This window comes from Podarcis melisellensis (genome assembly GCF_964234715.1).
Source record: "Podarcis melisellensis genome assembly, chromosome: 2".
NCBI classification, from domain to species: Eukaryota; Metazoa; Chordata; class Lepidosauria; order Squamata; family Lacertidae; genus Podarcis; species Podarcis melisellensis.
The window spans coordinates 110136175-110150738 of NC_138529.1; the positions used below are offsets into that span (position 1 = coordinate 110136175).

At 44.7% G+C, this 14564-nt stretch overlaps 1 protein-coding gene across 1 annotated transcript; it reads right to left on the minus strand.

The window, feature by feature from the left end:
- Nucleotides 1-1561: 1561 nt before the first annotated feature.
- LOC309364961 (zinc finger protein RFP-like) lies at nucleotides 1562-14512 on the minus strand. The gene is made up of 7 exons (XM_081903015.1): nucleotides 13691-14512; nucleotides 8464-8559; nucleotides 6571-6801; nucleotides 6183-6205; nucleotides 4862-4977; nucleotides 4279-4314; nucleotides 1562-2459 (listed from the first exon to the last, which is right to left on the minus strand). The coding sequence occupies exons 1-7, from the start codon at nucleotides 13841-13843 to the stop codon at nucleotides 1933-1935; spliced, it is 1182 nt and encodes a 393-aa protein (XP_081759141.1). The 5' UTR covers nucleotides 13844-14512; the 3' UTR covers nucleotides 1562-1932.
- Nucleotides 14513-14564: the final 52 nt, after the last annotated feature.

Here is a 14564-nt window from a genome sequence, read left to right on the forward strand (position 1 = left end):
CCTAGCTCAACCTAGGTGAAGCAAAGTGCAGTAATAAAGGATTGAGGACTCAAAGGTACAGTTTCTACAGGTTTTTCTAATTTTTTCCTTAAACTTTTTTATTCTTATTATTTAGTTTATTTCCGTAAGATAATATTCCTAGTCGATTACTTCTCGTTTCAGGGATTTTCACGGTATTTCATTTGTTTTATGCAATACTTTTAAGCACAGCCAAGGCACACTCAAAGGACAGAACTTTCTTCAAATAATCCTAGGAACTGTAGTTTGTTAAGGGTACCGGGAATTGTAGCTCTGTGAGGAGGAACCTACAGGTGGATTTTCTTAAACCAGAGACTCAGAGAAGTATAAAAAACAATACTGAGAAGTGGTACAGGGAATTCCTTTTGCTGAAGTTCGGGTGGAGGAACAGCAAGAAGAGACTTTGGGCTAACTTGGGCAAAAAAAATGAGAGGCACAAATACAAGATGGGTGACACCTGGCTTGAGAACAGTACATGTGAAAAGGATCTAGGAGTCTTGGTTGACCACAAACTTGACATGAGACAACAGTGTGACACGGCAGCTAAAAATGCCAATGCAATTCTGGGCTGCATCAATAGGAGTATAGCATCTAGATCAAGGGAAGTAATAGTGCCACTGTATTCTGCTCTGGTCAGACCTCACCTGGAGTACTGTGTCCAGTTCTGGGCACCACAGTTCAAGAAGGACACTGACAAACTGGAACGTGTCCAGAGGAGGGCAACCAAAATGGTCAAAGGCCTGGAAACGATGCCTTATGAGGAACGGCTAAGGGAGCTGGGCATGTTTAGCCTGGAGAAGAGGAGGTTAAGGGGTGATATGATAGCCATGTTCAAATATATAAAAGGATGTCACATAGAGGAGGGAGAAAGGTTGTTTTCTGCTGCTCCAGAGAAGCGGACACGGAGCAATGGATCCAAACTACAAGAAAGAAGATTCCACCTAAACATTAGGAAGAACTTCCTGACAGTAAGAGCTGTTCGACAGTGGAATTTGCTGCCAAGGAGTGTGGTGGAGTCTCCTTCTTTGGAGGTCTTTAAGCAGAGGCTTGACAACCATATGTCAGGAGTGCTCTGATGGTGTTTCCTGCTTGGCAGGGGGTTGGACTCCATGGCCCTTGTGGTCTCTTCCAACTCTATGATTCTATGATTCCTGTCCCCACTCTTGGCAACTTGATCTATAGCTGCTTTAAGGTGGATCTGGACATGCAGGGATGGGATAGTCTGTACTGGTTGAAATTCTGCCTGCCATACCACCTTTAAAGGTACAGTGGTACCTCGGGTTAAGAATTTAATTTGTTCCGGAGGTCTGTTCTTAACCTGAAACTGTTCTTAACCTGAAGGACCACTTTAGCTAATGGGGCCTCCCGCTGCCGCTGCGCTGCTGGAGCACAATTTCTGTTCTCATCCTGAAGCAAAGTTCTTAACCCGAGGTAATATTTCTTGGTTAGCGGAGTCTGTAACCTGAAGCATATGTAACCCAAGGTACCACTGTATATGAGCTCAAGCAAACGCCCCCCCCCAAAAAAACCACACCAACACCTGTTGTTTGTAGCTTCTTTTACCATTTTTGCATGTAGACGTAAATATTTCAAAAACCTGCCACAAAAGGGAGCCACCAAACTTTCTGTGGTATTTTTTTAAAATTTGTACATGGATGTTTTAATTGAGATTTCTGCATTGCAGGGGGGCTGGACTAGATGGCACTTGGGGTCCCTTCCAACTATGATTCTACGATTTGATTTCATTTATAGCTACTCTTCCTGCTCTGAGATCAGGAGGTCCTACTCAAAAAACACCGAGGCTGAAAAAATGGCTTGGGAACCTTTCATGGAGCTATGAAGGAAAATTGGTGGAATGCTTCCTTCTCTCAGGGAACTGATAAGAAACAAGGGGAAGGATCTCCTTCCTGCGATTCAGCACCTCAGCTGGGATCTGTACCCTACCCAGAAGTAGGGCCGGATCATCTCCCCAGAGAAGGAGGCTCCCGTAAAAGCAAAGATCAGCTCAGCTCTGTCCGTGTCAAAGAATTCCACAAGTCCCTCTTCGTAGTCGAGGGTCACGCGGATATTCCTGGGGTCTTGCCCCACGGCCAAAGGGGTCTGTTGGGGGGAAGTAAACGCTACGAGTTCGCCCATTATCGCCCCCACAGCCCAGATTCCCTCGCTGGGAATCAGCCTAAAGCTGCCCTTTCCTTTCCTCCTGACGGACTCTCGTGCCACCCCCACGGCCCACATCGCCCCGCTGCCTTCGTTGTCCACCTCCACTTCCCACAAATGTCTTCCGGAAGTGAATCGCTCGCGGCCCAACACACAGGGCCCAACATCAAATCTCCCCGGTTTGTCAGGCAGGGTCTGCTCTTCCTCTGCCTTCCTCACAGTTCTTAGGTCCTCGGAGAGAACGAGGTGGCAATGTGCCGTGTCTGGATCCAGAGTCACCATCACTGCAAGAGAAGAAGGAGAGTTTGGATTTGATATCCCGCTTTATCACTACCCTAAGGAGTCTCAAAGCGGCTCACATTCTCCTTTCCCTTCCTCCCCCACAACAAACACTCTGGGAGGTGAGTGGGGCTGAGAGACTTCAGAGAAGTGTGACTGGCCCAAGGTCACCCAGCAGCTGCATGTGGAGGAGCGGGGAAGCGAACCTGGTTCACCAGATTACGAGTCCACCGCTCTTAACCACTACACCAACACAGATAAAGAAGGAAGAAAAGAAGAAAGGAAGAGGTTGAATGAGTGATGTCACAGAAAGAATCCACTTCTGTTTCTGGAGACATTTTTTTAAAAAACTAAAAACTAAACAACCCTCCTTCTTCCAGACTTTTGCCTTAATCTGTTTCAGGAGGCCTTAGCAAAGAGTGGGAAAATGTCTGGCTGATGAAGTCACCGGCTTTGTGATACCTCCAAAATAGACCTGCCCAGTTGTTGAGATCTGTAGGTAAGGAGCCCCGTCCTTGTATAAATTTCAACACCAGGCCTCTGGGGATGGAAGGCGAAATCAGAATGTCTTTTCCATTTAATGTTTATGTACTACATGGTCTAATTGGATGGAGATGTTTTTAAACCTCCCTAGAGCTAAATGGTGAAGTCACGTGGATATTGTGGGCTGTTTCGCATGCAGCTCTCCTGGCTCGTCCACACCCCGCTTCTCCCGTGTCTAGAAAACACAGATCCAAGAGGTATTCTGCTTGGCTGGGGTTTCTAGGCACGGGTGCAAGAGGTTTTCCATTCACCCTGCCACTTTCCCCGGAAAAAAAACGCTCTTTACCGCTGAGTCAGAACAAACATAAGTCCACGGAAAACCCAATTGACGTTTGCTCCGATTTGGTGGTAAAGAGTGTTTTCCCCACCCAGAAACAGGACAAGCAGAAGTGTGGACAAGCCATAAGCCAAAACATAGCTTAGTGCAAACGGCTATGCATGAAGGTTCCCTAGAGAGGAGACTACTACTACTACTACTACTACTACTACTACTAATAATAATAATTTATTTATACCCTGCCTTTCCGGCTGGGTTTCCCCAGCCACTCTGGGTGGCGCCCAACAGAATGTTAAAAACACAATAAAACATCAAACATTAAAAACTTCCCTAAACAGGGCTGCCTTCAGATGTCTTCTAAAAGTCAGATAGTTGTTTATTTCCTTGACATCTGATGGGAGGGTGTTCCACAGGGCGGGTGCCACTACCGAGAAGGCCCTCTGCCTGGTTCCCTGTAACTTCACTTCTGCAGGGAGGGAACCGCCAGAAGGCCCTGAGAGCTGGACCTCAGTGTCTGGGTTGAACAATGAGGGTGGAGACGCTCCTTCAGGTATACTGGGCCAAGGCAGTTTAGGGCTTTAAAGGTCAGCACCAACACTTTGAATTGTGCTCAGAAATGCACTGGGAGCCAATCTAGGTCTTTCAGGACTGGTTTTATACGGTATCCACGGCCACTGCCAGTCACTAGTCTAGCTGCTGCAGACTAAAGCCATGTGCTAAACCATGGTTTGGCATGTTGTAGAAACCCAGGCTCATCTCCTTCAGACAAACCATGAACCGTAAACCCAATAACATACCTTGGTTACAGTTCACGGCTCATACCCTAGCACCGGCATGGGGGACTTTAACTCTTATTCTCCTGATGTTGTCCCTGCGCCACACGTGCAATTTACATGGTTCTCATTAAAGCAAATGGTAACATCTAATTTGGCCCTCTTCCAGAGCTAGCCCCCTTGAAACCATCTCAAGCACCACCTCCCATCTCATCTGACCAAGAAAATTACCTTTGTACAGCGCCGGCTCCAGGAATTCCAAGGACTCTGTTATGTGGAGGAAAGAATTATCCATTTATTCAGATACATTTGGCACTGTCACATTACATGTCAACCAAGTACCTGGTAAAAAGACTCCAATGGACACTGTCGATGCCTCCCTCCCTTTCTCTCACTAACATCAGCTGTGCAACTGAGTGGAGCACTCACAGACATCTATCTCCCTTGACCTTCCAGAGTTGTTCCCATCCCAGTGCGGTAAAAAAAGGACCCTGGATGGTTAAGTCCAGTCAAAGGCGACTCTGGGGTTGTGGCACTCATTTCACTTTCAGGCCAAGGGAGCGAGCGTTTGTCCACACACAGCTTTCCAAGTCAAGTGGCCAGCAGGACTGAACCGTTTCTAGTGCAATGGAGCGCCGTGACAGAAACCAGAGCACATGAAAAGGCTGTTTCCCTTCCCGCCGTAGTGGTACCTATTTATCTACTTGCACTGGTGTGCTTTCGAACTACTGTGCTAGGTTGGCAGGAGCTGGGACAGGGCAATGGGAGCTCACTCTGCCTTGGGGATTCAAACTGCTGACCTTGTTCCCAGTACCTTTAAATGTCTCCACAGCAATTCCTAAAGCAGAACTGTTCTCTGAGTAAACTCCAACCGCCCCTTCCAATCCAGGAGAAAGCTCAATTGCATCCCTTACTTGTTCCTTTTCATATCTGGAAGGGAAGATGGTTAACATTTAAGGGATGGCTAGGGACTACTGCTCCCCGGCCCACCTGCAGTGCTGACGCCTGACATGTAGTTGAGAGTAGATCTTACTCATAAGTTGATAGCTCAGTCTGTCATTTGAACATGGCATTACTTTGCAAGAAAATGCTGCTCTAGTTGATTTCGTGGTTAAATGGAGGAATGAGATAACATTCCTCCTGGTCGGGTTTGTAGTTAGGTACGAACCCTGTGTCTGATGTATCAATTGCTCAGTTTGTTGGGTGCTGCAAAACATGGGGGTTTCACTTCAAAACAACTGCAACAGATTGGCACTGGTTAGGTAAAGGTAAAGGGACCCCTGACCATTAGGTCCAGTTGTGACCGACTCTGGGGTTGCAGTGCTCATCTCGCTTTATTGGCCGAGGGAGCCGACGTACAGCTTCCAGGTCATGTGGCCAGCATGACTAAGCCACTTCTGGTGAACCAGAGCAGCGCACGGAAACGCCGTTTACCTTCCCGCTGGAGTGGTACCTATTTATCTACTTGCACTTTGACGTGCTTTTGAACTGCTAGGTTGGCAGGAGCAGGGACCGAGCAACAAGAGCTCACCCCGTCGCGGGGATTCGAACCGCCACCCTTCTGATCGGCAAGTCCTAGGCTCTGTGGTTTAACCCACAGCACCCCACCGCATCCCCAAATTTTGCAGGGTTTTCGCTAAAAACAACAACCACTCTGCAAAACTTTGGCACAGGTTTGGAGACAATCCCAATTTTGGGGATTCAGAGTTAATTTTCCTCACAGGGTCTGGAAACCAAACCTTATGAGGAACAGTTGAGGGAATTGGGTACGTTTAGCCTGAAGAAGAGAAGACTGATATCGGAAGGGCTGTCAAAATGGAAGATGGAGCAAAGTTGTTTTCTGCTACTTCAGAGAGTAGGAGCCAAACCAATGGATTCAAATTCAGGAATGAATGAGTTTAGGAATACAGTTGGCTGCAGTGTAAGCTTTTGTGTCGTGTGGAAGGTGTTCTGCCTTTCAGTATCAAGCAATAGGCATCTTCAGAGGGTTGTCAATTGTCCCATTTGTGTACCTCAGCAACTCTGAGGTAGAAATCGAGCACTTGGCAGGGCTCCACAGAAATGTGTTTGTTTGCTTTTAAAATGGAATCCCACCAGAGATGAAATGCAAAAAATGGTAGGAGAAAGCGACATACCTGTTCAAGTCTGTTCTGATGTCCTGAAACAGAGAAATAGGTCTCAGTTACACAGCCAGCACACACACTGGCCTGATCTTTGTTGTTGTGGAGAGTCCTTTCCCCCTTCCTTCTATGGAAGAACTAGGGCCTGAGGTGAAGGACAAAATGGAAGCCTGTCCCCATTCCACATTCTGGTGGAGGGTGGCTTAAAAATCTAATAAATACTAAGAAGTAATACTGAGTAATTTGTTTCATGACGAGATGATGATGATGATGGAGAGAAAGCCCAGCTCTAATCCTTAATGTCCAAATGGCAGTTTATATTTTCCTAAATAGGGCTGGTAGGCAGCAGGCCTACATTTCTCATGTAGGAACTGCTGGGAGATGTCTTGGTCTCAAGTCTCACCTGCAGGAACCCACAGACCGGCTGCTGGCACTTCTCCTCCATCTCAACGATCATATCGTTGAGGTGGGAGATCTCCTCGGAGAGCTTGCTGACGTTTTCTTGCTGCCTCTTATTGATCTCTTTCTTCAGATTTTCCATCTGGGTCAGCTTGAGGTGCACCATTCTTTCGAGCAATCTGCACATCCGATGAAATGAAGACTTGACTTTCTTTGTCTCGGCTTCTAACTTTGCCTAGGAGGCAAATGTACAAAGAGTGAAATGAGGGGAGGAAAACCAGATGGGAGAGGAGGAACATTTATGGAGAATGCATTAATAATAATAATAATAATAATAATAATAATAATAATAATAATAATAATATATTTATTATTTATACCCCGCCCATCTGGCTGAGTTTCCCCAGCCACTCTGGGCAGCTCCTAATCAAGTGTTAAAAACAATACAGGATTAAATATTAAAAACTTCCCTAAACAGGGCTGCCTTCCTATGTCTTTTAAAAATAAGATAGCTGCTTATTTCCTTGACATCTGATGGGAGGGTGTTCCACAGGGCGGGCGCCACTACCAAGAAGGCCCTCTGTCTGGTTCCCTGCAACCTCACTTATTGCAGGGAGGGAACCGCCAGAAGGCCCTCGGCGCTGGATCTCAGTGTCTGGGCTGGATGATGGAGGTGGAGACGCTCCTTCAGGTATACAGGACCGAGGCCGTTTAGGGCCTTAAAGGTCAGCACCAATACTTTGAATTGTGCTCGGAAACGTACTGGGAGCCAATGCAGATCTCTCAGGACCGGTGTTATGCACAGCTGTCAAATTACAGATTTGAAAATAAGGGACCAGCAGCCTCGAAAATAAGGGATCAGCAGCCAAAATAAGGGATTTTCCAAACACAGGTATGTTCAACTTCTGAGCCCCTCCAAGCCAAAGGCAGAAAGCCCAGCCAGCAGCCAAACGAAGCCTCAAGCAGTGGTTCCCACAGCGCAACAAACCCAGCAAAGGGGATGCAGCAAGGAAAACCACCGTCACATCTCCTCTGGGAAGCAAAGGCGAGTCCCCAGGCAACGCGGCCCATTTGATCGGCACAAGGCATGCAAGCTCCACCCCCCCAGTCGTTCTTAGACTCTTTATTGGGTGAGCAATGCAGCCAAGCAACACAATTGGAGCCTCCCTCCTCCCTGGCTGGCAGGAAGGGAGGGAGAGGAGCTGCTTCCTTTGAAACCCGGGGAATTTAAGGGACATCATCAATAAGGGACAGCAGCGGGACACAGCGCTGGGATAAGAGACTTTCCCGCCAAATAACAGCTATGGTGTTGACAGCTATGGTGTTATGTGGTCCCGGTGGCCACTCCCAGTCACCAGTCTAGCTGCCGCATATTAAAAACACGACAAAACATCAGAACTTTAAAAACTTCCCAAAAAGAGGGCTGCCTTCAGAAGTGCTGACTTTGGATCTGCCTGTGGTTCAGCAACATTTGACCAGCCTTGCTCCCCCCCCCCCATGTTTTCTCCATGGGACATTGTGGAGTTTTGAGGGGATTTCTGAGACTTTTCACAGCTGCCACAGAAGTTTAGGGTGGGCATGATGCCTCCCTAAAGCTCTGCATTGCTGACGCCCAGGTGTATACCCCCAGGTGTATAGAAAGAAGATTCCACCTAAACATTAGGAAGAACTTCCTGACAGTAAGAGCTGCTCGACAGTGGAATTTGCTGCCAAGGAGTGTGGTGGAGTCTCCTTCTTTGGAGGTCTTTAAGCAGAGGCTTGACAACCATATGTCAGGAGTGTTCTGATGGTATTTCCTGCTTGGCAGGGGGTTGGACTCCATGGCCCTTGTGGTCTCTTCCAACTCTATGATTCTACGATTCTATGATTCTATACCATAATAACAACAAACCCATACCAGACATTCTTGGCTTCCCAGCTCTTCAGCCAACACACGGTCCTCAAGATTCTTTCTCATGAGCTCCACAGACTTCCGGTGGCCCTCGATTTCTTCCTAAACAAACAGAAAATGCACAACATCATGTAGCCAAGTGAGCAAACCCCAAATGTCATTGTTTCCAGGGAGGGACAAGAGATGCCCACTTAACACTTTTTTTTTAATTTATACTTTTCAGATTTCACTGATCTTACAATCATTTTGACATCTTAAAACTTGACTTCCTTTCCACTTTTTCTGTGGTTCCTTAAATTTGTTTTTAATATCTTCTGCATATCCAAATTAACATAAATTGCTCACTTATTTATCTTCTTTATAAATATACTCTTATGTAGCTGCAGGTTATTACAGTAACCCTGCCAGTTACTGTTTTTATCTGTAAATATTCAATAAAACATTTCCATTCTTTTATAAAAAAGTTTATCTTGATTTCTTATTCTTCCGGTAAGTTTTCCCATTTCTGCATATTCCAAAAGTTTTTGTATCCATTCTTCCTTTGCTGGGACTTCTGCTTCTTTCCATTTTGGGGCAAGTTGCATTCTTGCCGCTGTACTCGCATACATAAATAAATTTTTATATAATTTAGGTAGTCCTATCCCTGTAGTTCTCAAGAGAAAGGCTTGTATTTTAATATTTGGTTGGAAGCTGCCCAGAGTGGCTGGGGAAGCCCAGCCAGATGGGAAGGGTATAAATAAATTATTATTATTATTATTATTATTATTATTATTATTATTATTATTATTATCTGCTTTTTTGCTTTTTTAAAACAAATGTTATTTCAAACATCCTTTTCATTTCATTGTGTATCATTTCCCAGTAAGCCTTAACCTTACTGCAAGAGCACCATATATGATAAAAAGAGCTTTCTTTCTCTTCACATTTCCAACACTTAATTTTTTAATACATTTTTGCCAGTTTACTCGGTGTTAGATAGCATCAATATATCATTTTCAAATAATTTTCTCTTAAAACACAGCATGCTGTAAATTTTGTATCCCTATTCCACAATCATTCCCGTGCTTCCATGTCTATATTATGACCGATATCTATTGCCCAATGTATCACTGAGGATTTTACTTGCTCATCCTTTGTCACCCATTCCAACAACATTTTATACATTTTAGGCAGCACTTTTACATTACATTCCAATGCCCACTGAACTCCTGAGCCCTTCTCTGCCAAACTGCAATTTCAGGAGTGTAGGGAAAGGGAAATAAACAGATGTAAAGGCAGAGCTATTTGGAAACTGAAGGGTTTAAGTGGCAGAGCTGATTTCTAAAGAAGAGAGACAGACCACAGAGAAGGAAAATGTTAAAGGACAGATGGAGAAATTGTGGCTTTTCAGATGTTCAGCTACAGTTTCCATCATCCCTGACCACTGGCCATGCTGGCCTGGGATCGATGGTCTCGGCCCAGTATACCTGAAGGAGTGTCTCCACACTCATCATTCAGCCCGGACACTGAGGTCCAGCTCTGAGGGCCTTCTGGTGGTTCCCTCCCTGCAAGAAGTGAGGTTACAGGGAACCAGGCAGAGGGCCTTCTTGGTGGTGGTGCCTGCCCTGTGGAACATCCTTCTATCAGATGTCAAGGAAATAAACAACTATCTGACTTTTAGAAGACATCTGAAGGCAGCCCTGCTTAGGGAAGTTTTTAATGTTTGATCTTTTATTGTGCTTTTAATTCTGTTGGGAGCCTCCCAGAGTGGCTGGGGAAATCCAGCCAGATGAGTGTGGTATAGGTTATTTATTTATTTATTTATTTATTTATTTATTTATTTATTTATTTATTTATTATTATTATTATTATTATTATTATTATTATTATTGCTGGAATCCAACAACCTCAAATCCAGTCTCCCTATCCTTGTAATAAAGATTTATTGGCCAGCCAGTCATCTGGTCTATTATTATTTGTCTATCATTACTTTTTTCATTTTACTTGTTATATGTAATAGCGGATTTCATTTACTTGCTTGCTTACTTACAAAATTTATCTACCCCCTTGACTGTAAAAACACAAAACAAAAACCCACCTCTAGGTACTTTACAACAATAGAAAACATTTAAAATTGCCAATCAGTGGATAAAAACGGGTATTAAACTATTCAAAAGTTTATTAAAATCAACAGTGGTTAAAAATATTTAATCTTGTCAGCCTCTGTGTGTCTGGATTTTTGTGTATCTGCATATCTTGTGCAAGCACACAATTGGGTTTTCCGGTCTGGAACCGCAAACAGTAGCCAGGAAGAAATAACCGCTCACAAGCAAATGTTTGGCAGGATGTGTTATATATAACATTCTGTGAACATGAACCAATTAAGTTCTCAACACTGCGAAGCTGCTGAGACCCCACCCAGCAGAACAAACAAGGTGGCCCCCAAACGCAGCAGAGATTGAAAATGAGGTTGGTGATCAAACAGGACCCAAGAGGCTACAATCTACATTTGGAAAGATTGATTTTAAATACGCTAGCAGAAGAGCAGTGAGTGCATTTCAGCCAGTGAAAGACACCAGCCTTATAATGTCAAAGAGAAATCGACAGCACGTTGTACACAGATGGAACTTGGAGAAAGGAGAGTATAAAGTGGTGATTGCAATAGGCATGATTAAAACTAGCTGCATCTTATCCATTGCTGAATTCTACACTGGACAGGCTAAACACCACCAATACTCTAGTTAAAAGTTTACCACATTATCCCATTAACTACCTGGCCTTTGGGACGCGGGTGGCGCTGTGGGTTAAACCACAGAGCCTAGGACTTTCTGATGAGAAGGTCGGCGGTTCGAATCCCTGCGACGGGGTTAACTCTCATTGTTCGGTCCCTGCTCCTGCCAACCTAGCAGTTCGAAAGCACGTCAAAGTGCAAGTAGATAAATAGGTACCGCTTCGGTGGGAAGGTTACCGGCATTTCCATGCGCTGCTCTGGTTCGCCAGAAGCGGCTTAGTCATGCTGGCCACATGACCCGGAAGCTGTCTGCGGACAAACGCCGGCTCCCTCGGCCAATAAAGCGAGATGAGCGCTGCAACCCCAGAGTCGGTCACGACTGGACCTAATGGTCAGGGGTCCCTTTACTTTTACCTTAACTGGCCTTTTAGTTTAAGAACATAGTGAAATTGCTAGAAACTTGCTTCTATACGATATCTTTATTGTCATTGTCCCATACAGAACAATGAAATTGGAAATCTACATAAAACATTCAAAAACCCCTAAAAACTCTGAAACCCAATTTTAAAATACAATATACTTATGCTGTGTTTAGAACCAGAATTGCATTTGGGTAGAAACTGTTTCTCAGGCGGCTAGTCCTGGTCTTTATAACCCTGTACCTTCTTCCAGAAGGCAGAAGTTGAAAGAGATCATTTCCGGGAGTGAGTACTATCCTGCGCTATCTCTGCAGCTTTCTTATGGCGCCTGACAGCATAGATTTGATCCAAGGTGGGAAGAGTGCACCCAATTATTCTCTCTGCAGACTTTACAACCCTAGACAGCATGGTTTTTTCTGGACAGCATTGTTTTTTCTGTGTTGTTAGATATATGTTACTAGAGATCATTCTGGCATCCAGAAAAAAATCAAAGAGAAAGTTGGTCCAGGTAGAATTACAAAAAAAGTGTTTCATGATAAAATTGTGAACCAGGAACAAAATTCTATAACATCTGTTCAAAGCTGTCCATAGCCTGAAGCTCAGGGTGGCGGTGGTGGGGGAACGATGATGACAACGACAACAAACATTTGTGTGTCATGATGAGAAGTAAAATCTCCCAAAAACTACTTACAAAAATTAATGGAAGCTGCACAAAACGTATGCAGAAAGCTCAGCGCAGACAGTGAATCCTAAACCTGTGAGAAATTTTTATAGGCAGGAGGAATGGAATCTAAAAGCAAAGTTTCATCTGTGTGTATTGCAGAGAAGAGATATACAGCACAAAAGGACATTGGAAAAAATTGCTGGTGTGGAAAAGAGATAAAGCTAAGAGTTCCCTGGGAAGAGGGATGGTTACTCTGGAAATTGTAGCTCTGTGAGGAGAGTATTGTATTAGAACTGAACTTCCCTGTTTAGGGAAGTTTTTAATGTTTTTAATATTCGGTTGGAAGCTGGCCAGAGTGGCTGGGGAAACCCAGCCGGATGGGCGGGGTATAAATAATAAATTATTTTTATTTTTATTTTTATTGAGGTCCCACATCACTACCAGCACCCTTAACCACAGTTCCACGATTCTTTGGGGGGGAAACCATTACTGTTCAAAGTCTTCTGTGTTCAAAGTCTTCAGTGGTACCTCTGGCTACGAACTGAATTCGTACCGGAGGTAAGTTCTTAAGCTGAAACTGTTCTTATCCTGAGGCGCGCTTTCACTAATGGGGTCTCCTGTGTAATGCTGTGCATGCCACTCAGGTGTGTGATTTCCATTCGCATCCTGGGGCAAGGTTTGCAGCCAGGAGCAGCCACTTTTGGGTTAGTGGAGCTTGTAACCTGAAGCGTTTGTAACCAGAGGTACCACTGTACAGTGGTACCTCGGGTTACAGACGCTTCAGGTTACAGATGCTTCAGGTTACAGACTCTGCTAACCCACAAATAGTACCTCGGGTTAAGAACTTTGCTTCAGGATGAGAACAGAAATCGTGTGGCGGTGGCATGGTGGCAGCGGGAGGCCCCATTAGCTAAAGTGGTACCTCAGGTTAAGAACAGTTTCTGGTTAAGAACAGACCTCCAGAACGAATTAAGTTCTTAACCCGAGGTACCACTGTACTGCTTTATTCATTTTGACTGATTTGTTGCATTTAAACCACCTTTTCCTCCACGTTACTTACGGTGAAGCACATGTTTCTTTACCACAGGCGTCATGGACTTTGAAGACGCCCGAACTCAGGACAAAAAGGAGAAACGGGCTAAGAGGAAGGAACGCTTGGCAAACCCTCGCCAGGATCAACTCCTGCCCAGAAACCTATGTCCTCACTGTGGACGTACGGATCCAGAATTGGCCTCCACAGTCACTTACGGACTCACTTGGCTACATCCATGGGCTTAGATCTACCAAAATTATTGAAAAGCATTGAAAGTACTCAATTAACAGAGGTTCTGTTCAAATCCCACAGAAGCCTCCCCCTGTAATGTCCTCATTTTGAGGGCATCCCAAAAAAAGCTCAACAACTACATGCGTTTCTTCTTCTGTCGTGGTGAATACCGTTACCTTGTAGTCTGGGGCAGCTTCCTCTACAGGGACCACATTGTGTCCTCTGTGCTCCTTGGCTCTGTCGCAGACCAAGCAGATGAGGCATTCCTCGTCTTTGCAGAAGAGCTTCAGGGGCTCACGGTGCTTCTTGCATATTTCCATCTCCTCCATCTCCTCCTCTTCCAAGCCTGTCTCCAAGTGACAACAACAACAACAGCAGCAATTCTTAACTCAAGCTCCTTTTGATGCAATAAAGGCCTGGCATTTCCCTTTGTGCAACCGACACCGGATGGCGGAGGAATCTGAGAGCAGCAGGAAGCAACTGAAAAAAACAAGTGTTTTTGTTTCGCTTTCAGGTTTCTTGACCAAGAATTATATAACTAGCAGGGTGGGTGTGTTTGTGTGCGCAGACACTTAGGGAATTTCTCTTTTAGGTAAACTGGGAAAATCCTGCTTACAGTCAGATGCAGTGAGAGATGCTGTTTGATTTTGGGCAGCAAATCTGTTATTTCATTTTGTTTTCATTGTATTTTGTACTCCCTGGGAAAGCATTTGTGGTGTTTTTTTCTGCTTTAGGTGTCAAAACAATTTGGTTAATACAAAAGGTTGTATTAAGCTATCTGTCAGCATACGGTAATTTTCAGTATGTTTTTATCATTGATGTTCTGTAATGTGTTTTTAATGTCGCACACTTCCCTGGGAACTTTTGATAAAAGGAGGCATATACAGTGGTACCTTGGGTTAAGAACTTAATTTGTTCTGAAGGTCCGTTCTTAACCTGAAACTGTTCTTAACCTGAAGCACCACTTTAGCTAATGGGGCCTCCAGCTGCCGCCGCGCAATTTCTGTTCTTATCCTGAGGTAAAGTTCTTAACCCGAGGTACTATTTCTG

What these genes read in the sequence shown, in the direction of transcription:
- LOC309364961 (XM_081903015.1), bottom strand. Translation starts at nt 13,843, where the DNA reads ATGGAGGAGATGGAAATATGCAAGAAGCACCGTGAGCCCCTGAAGCTC. An exon ending in CGGTCTGTGGGTTCCTGCAG is followed by an intron (nt 6,206 to 6,570) that starts GTGAGACTTGAG and finishes TCTCTGTTTCAG; the next exon opens with GACATCAGAACAGACTTGAA. An exon ending in GGAGCCGGCGCTGTACAAAG is followed by an intron (nt 2,460 to 4,278) that starts GTAATTTTCTTG and finishes CTTCTCTTGCAG; the next exon opens with TGATGGTGACTCTGGATCCA.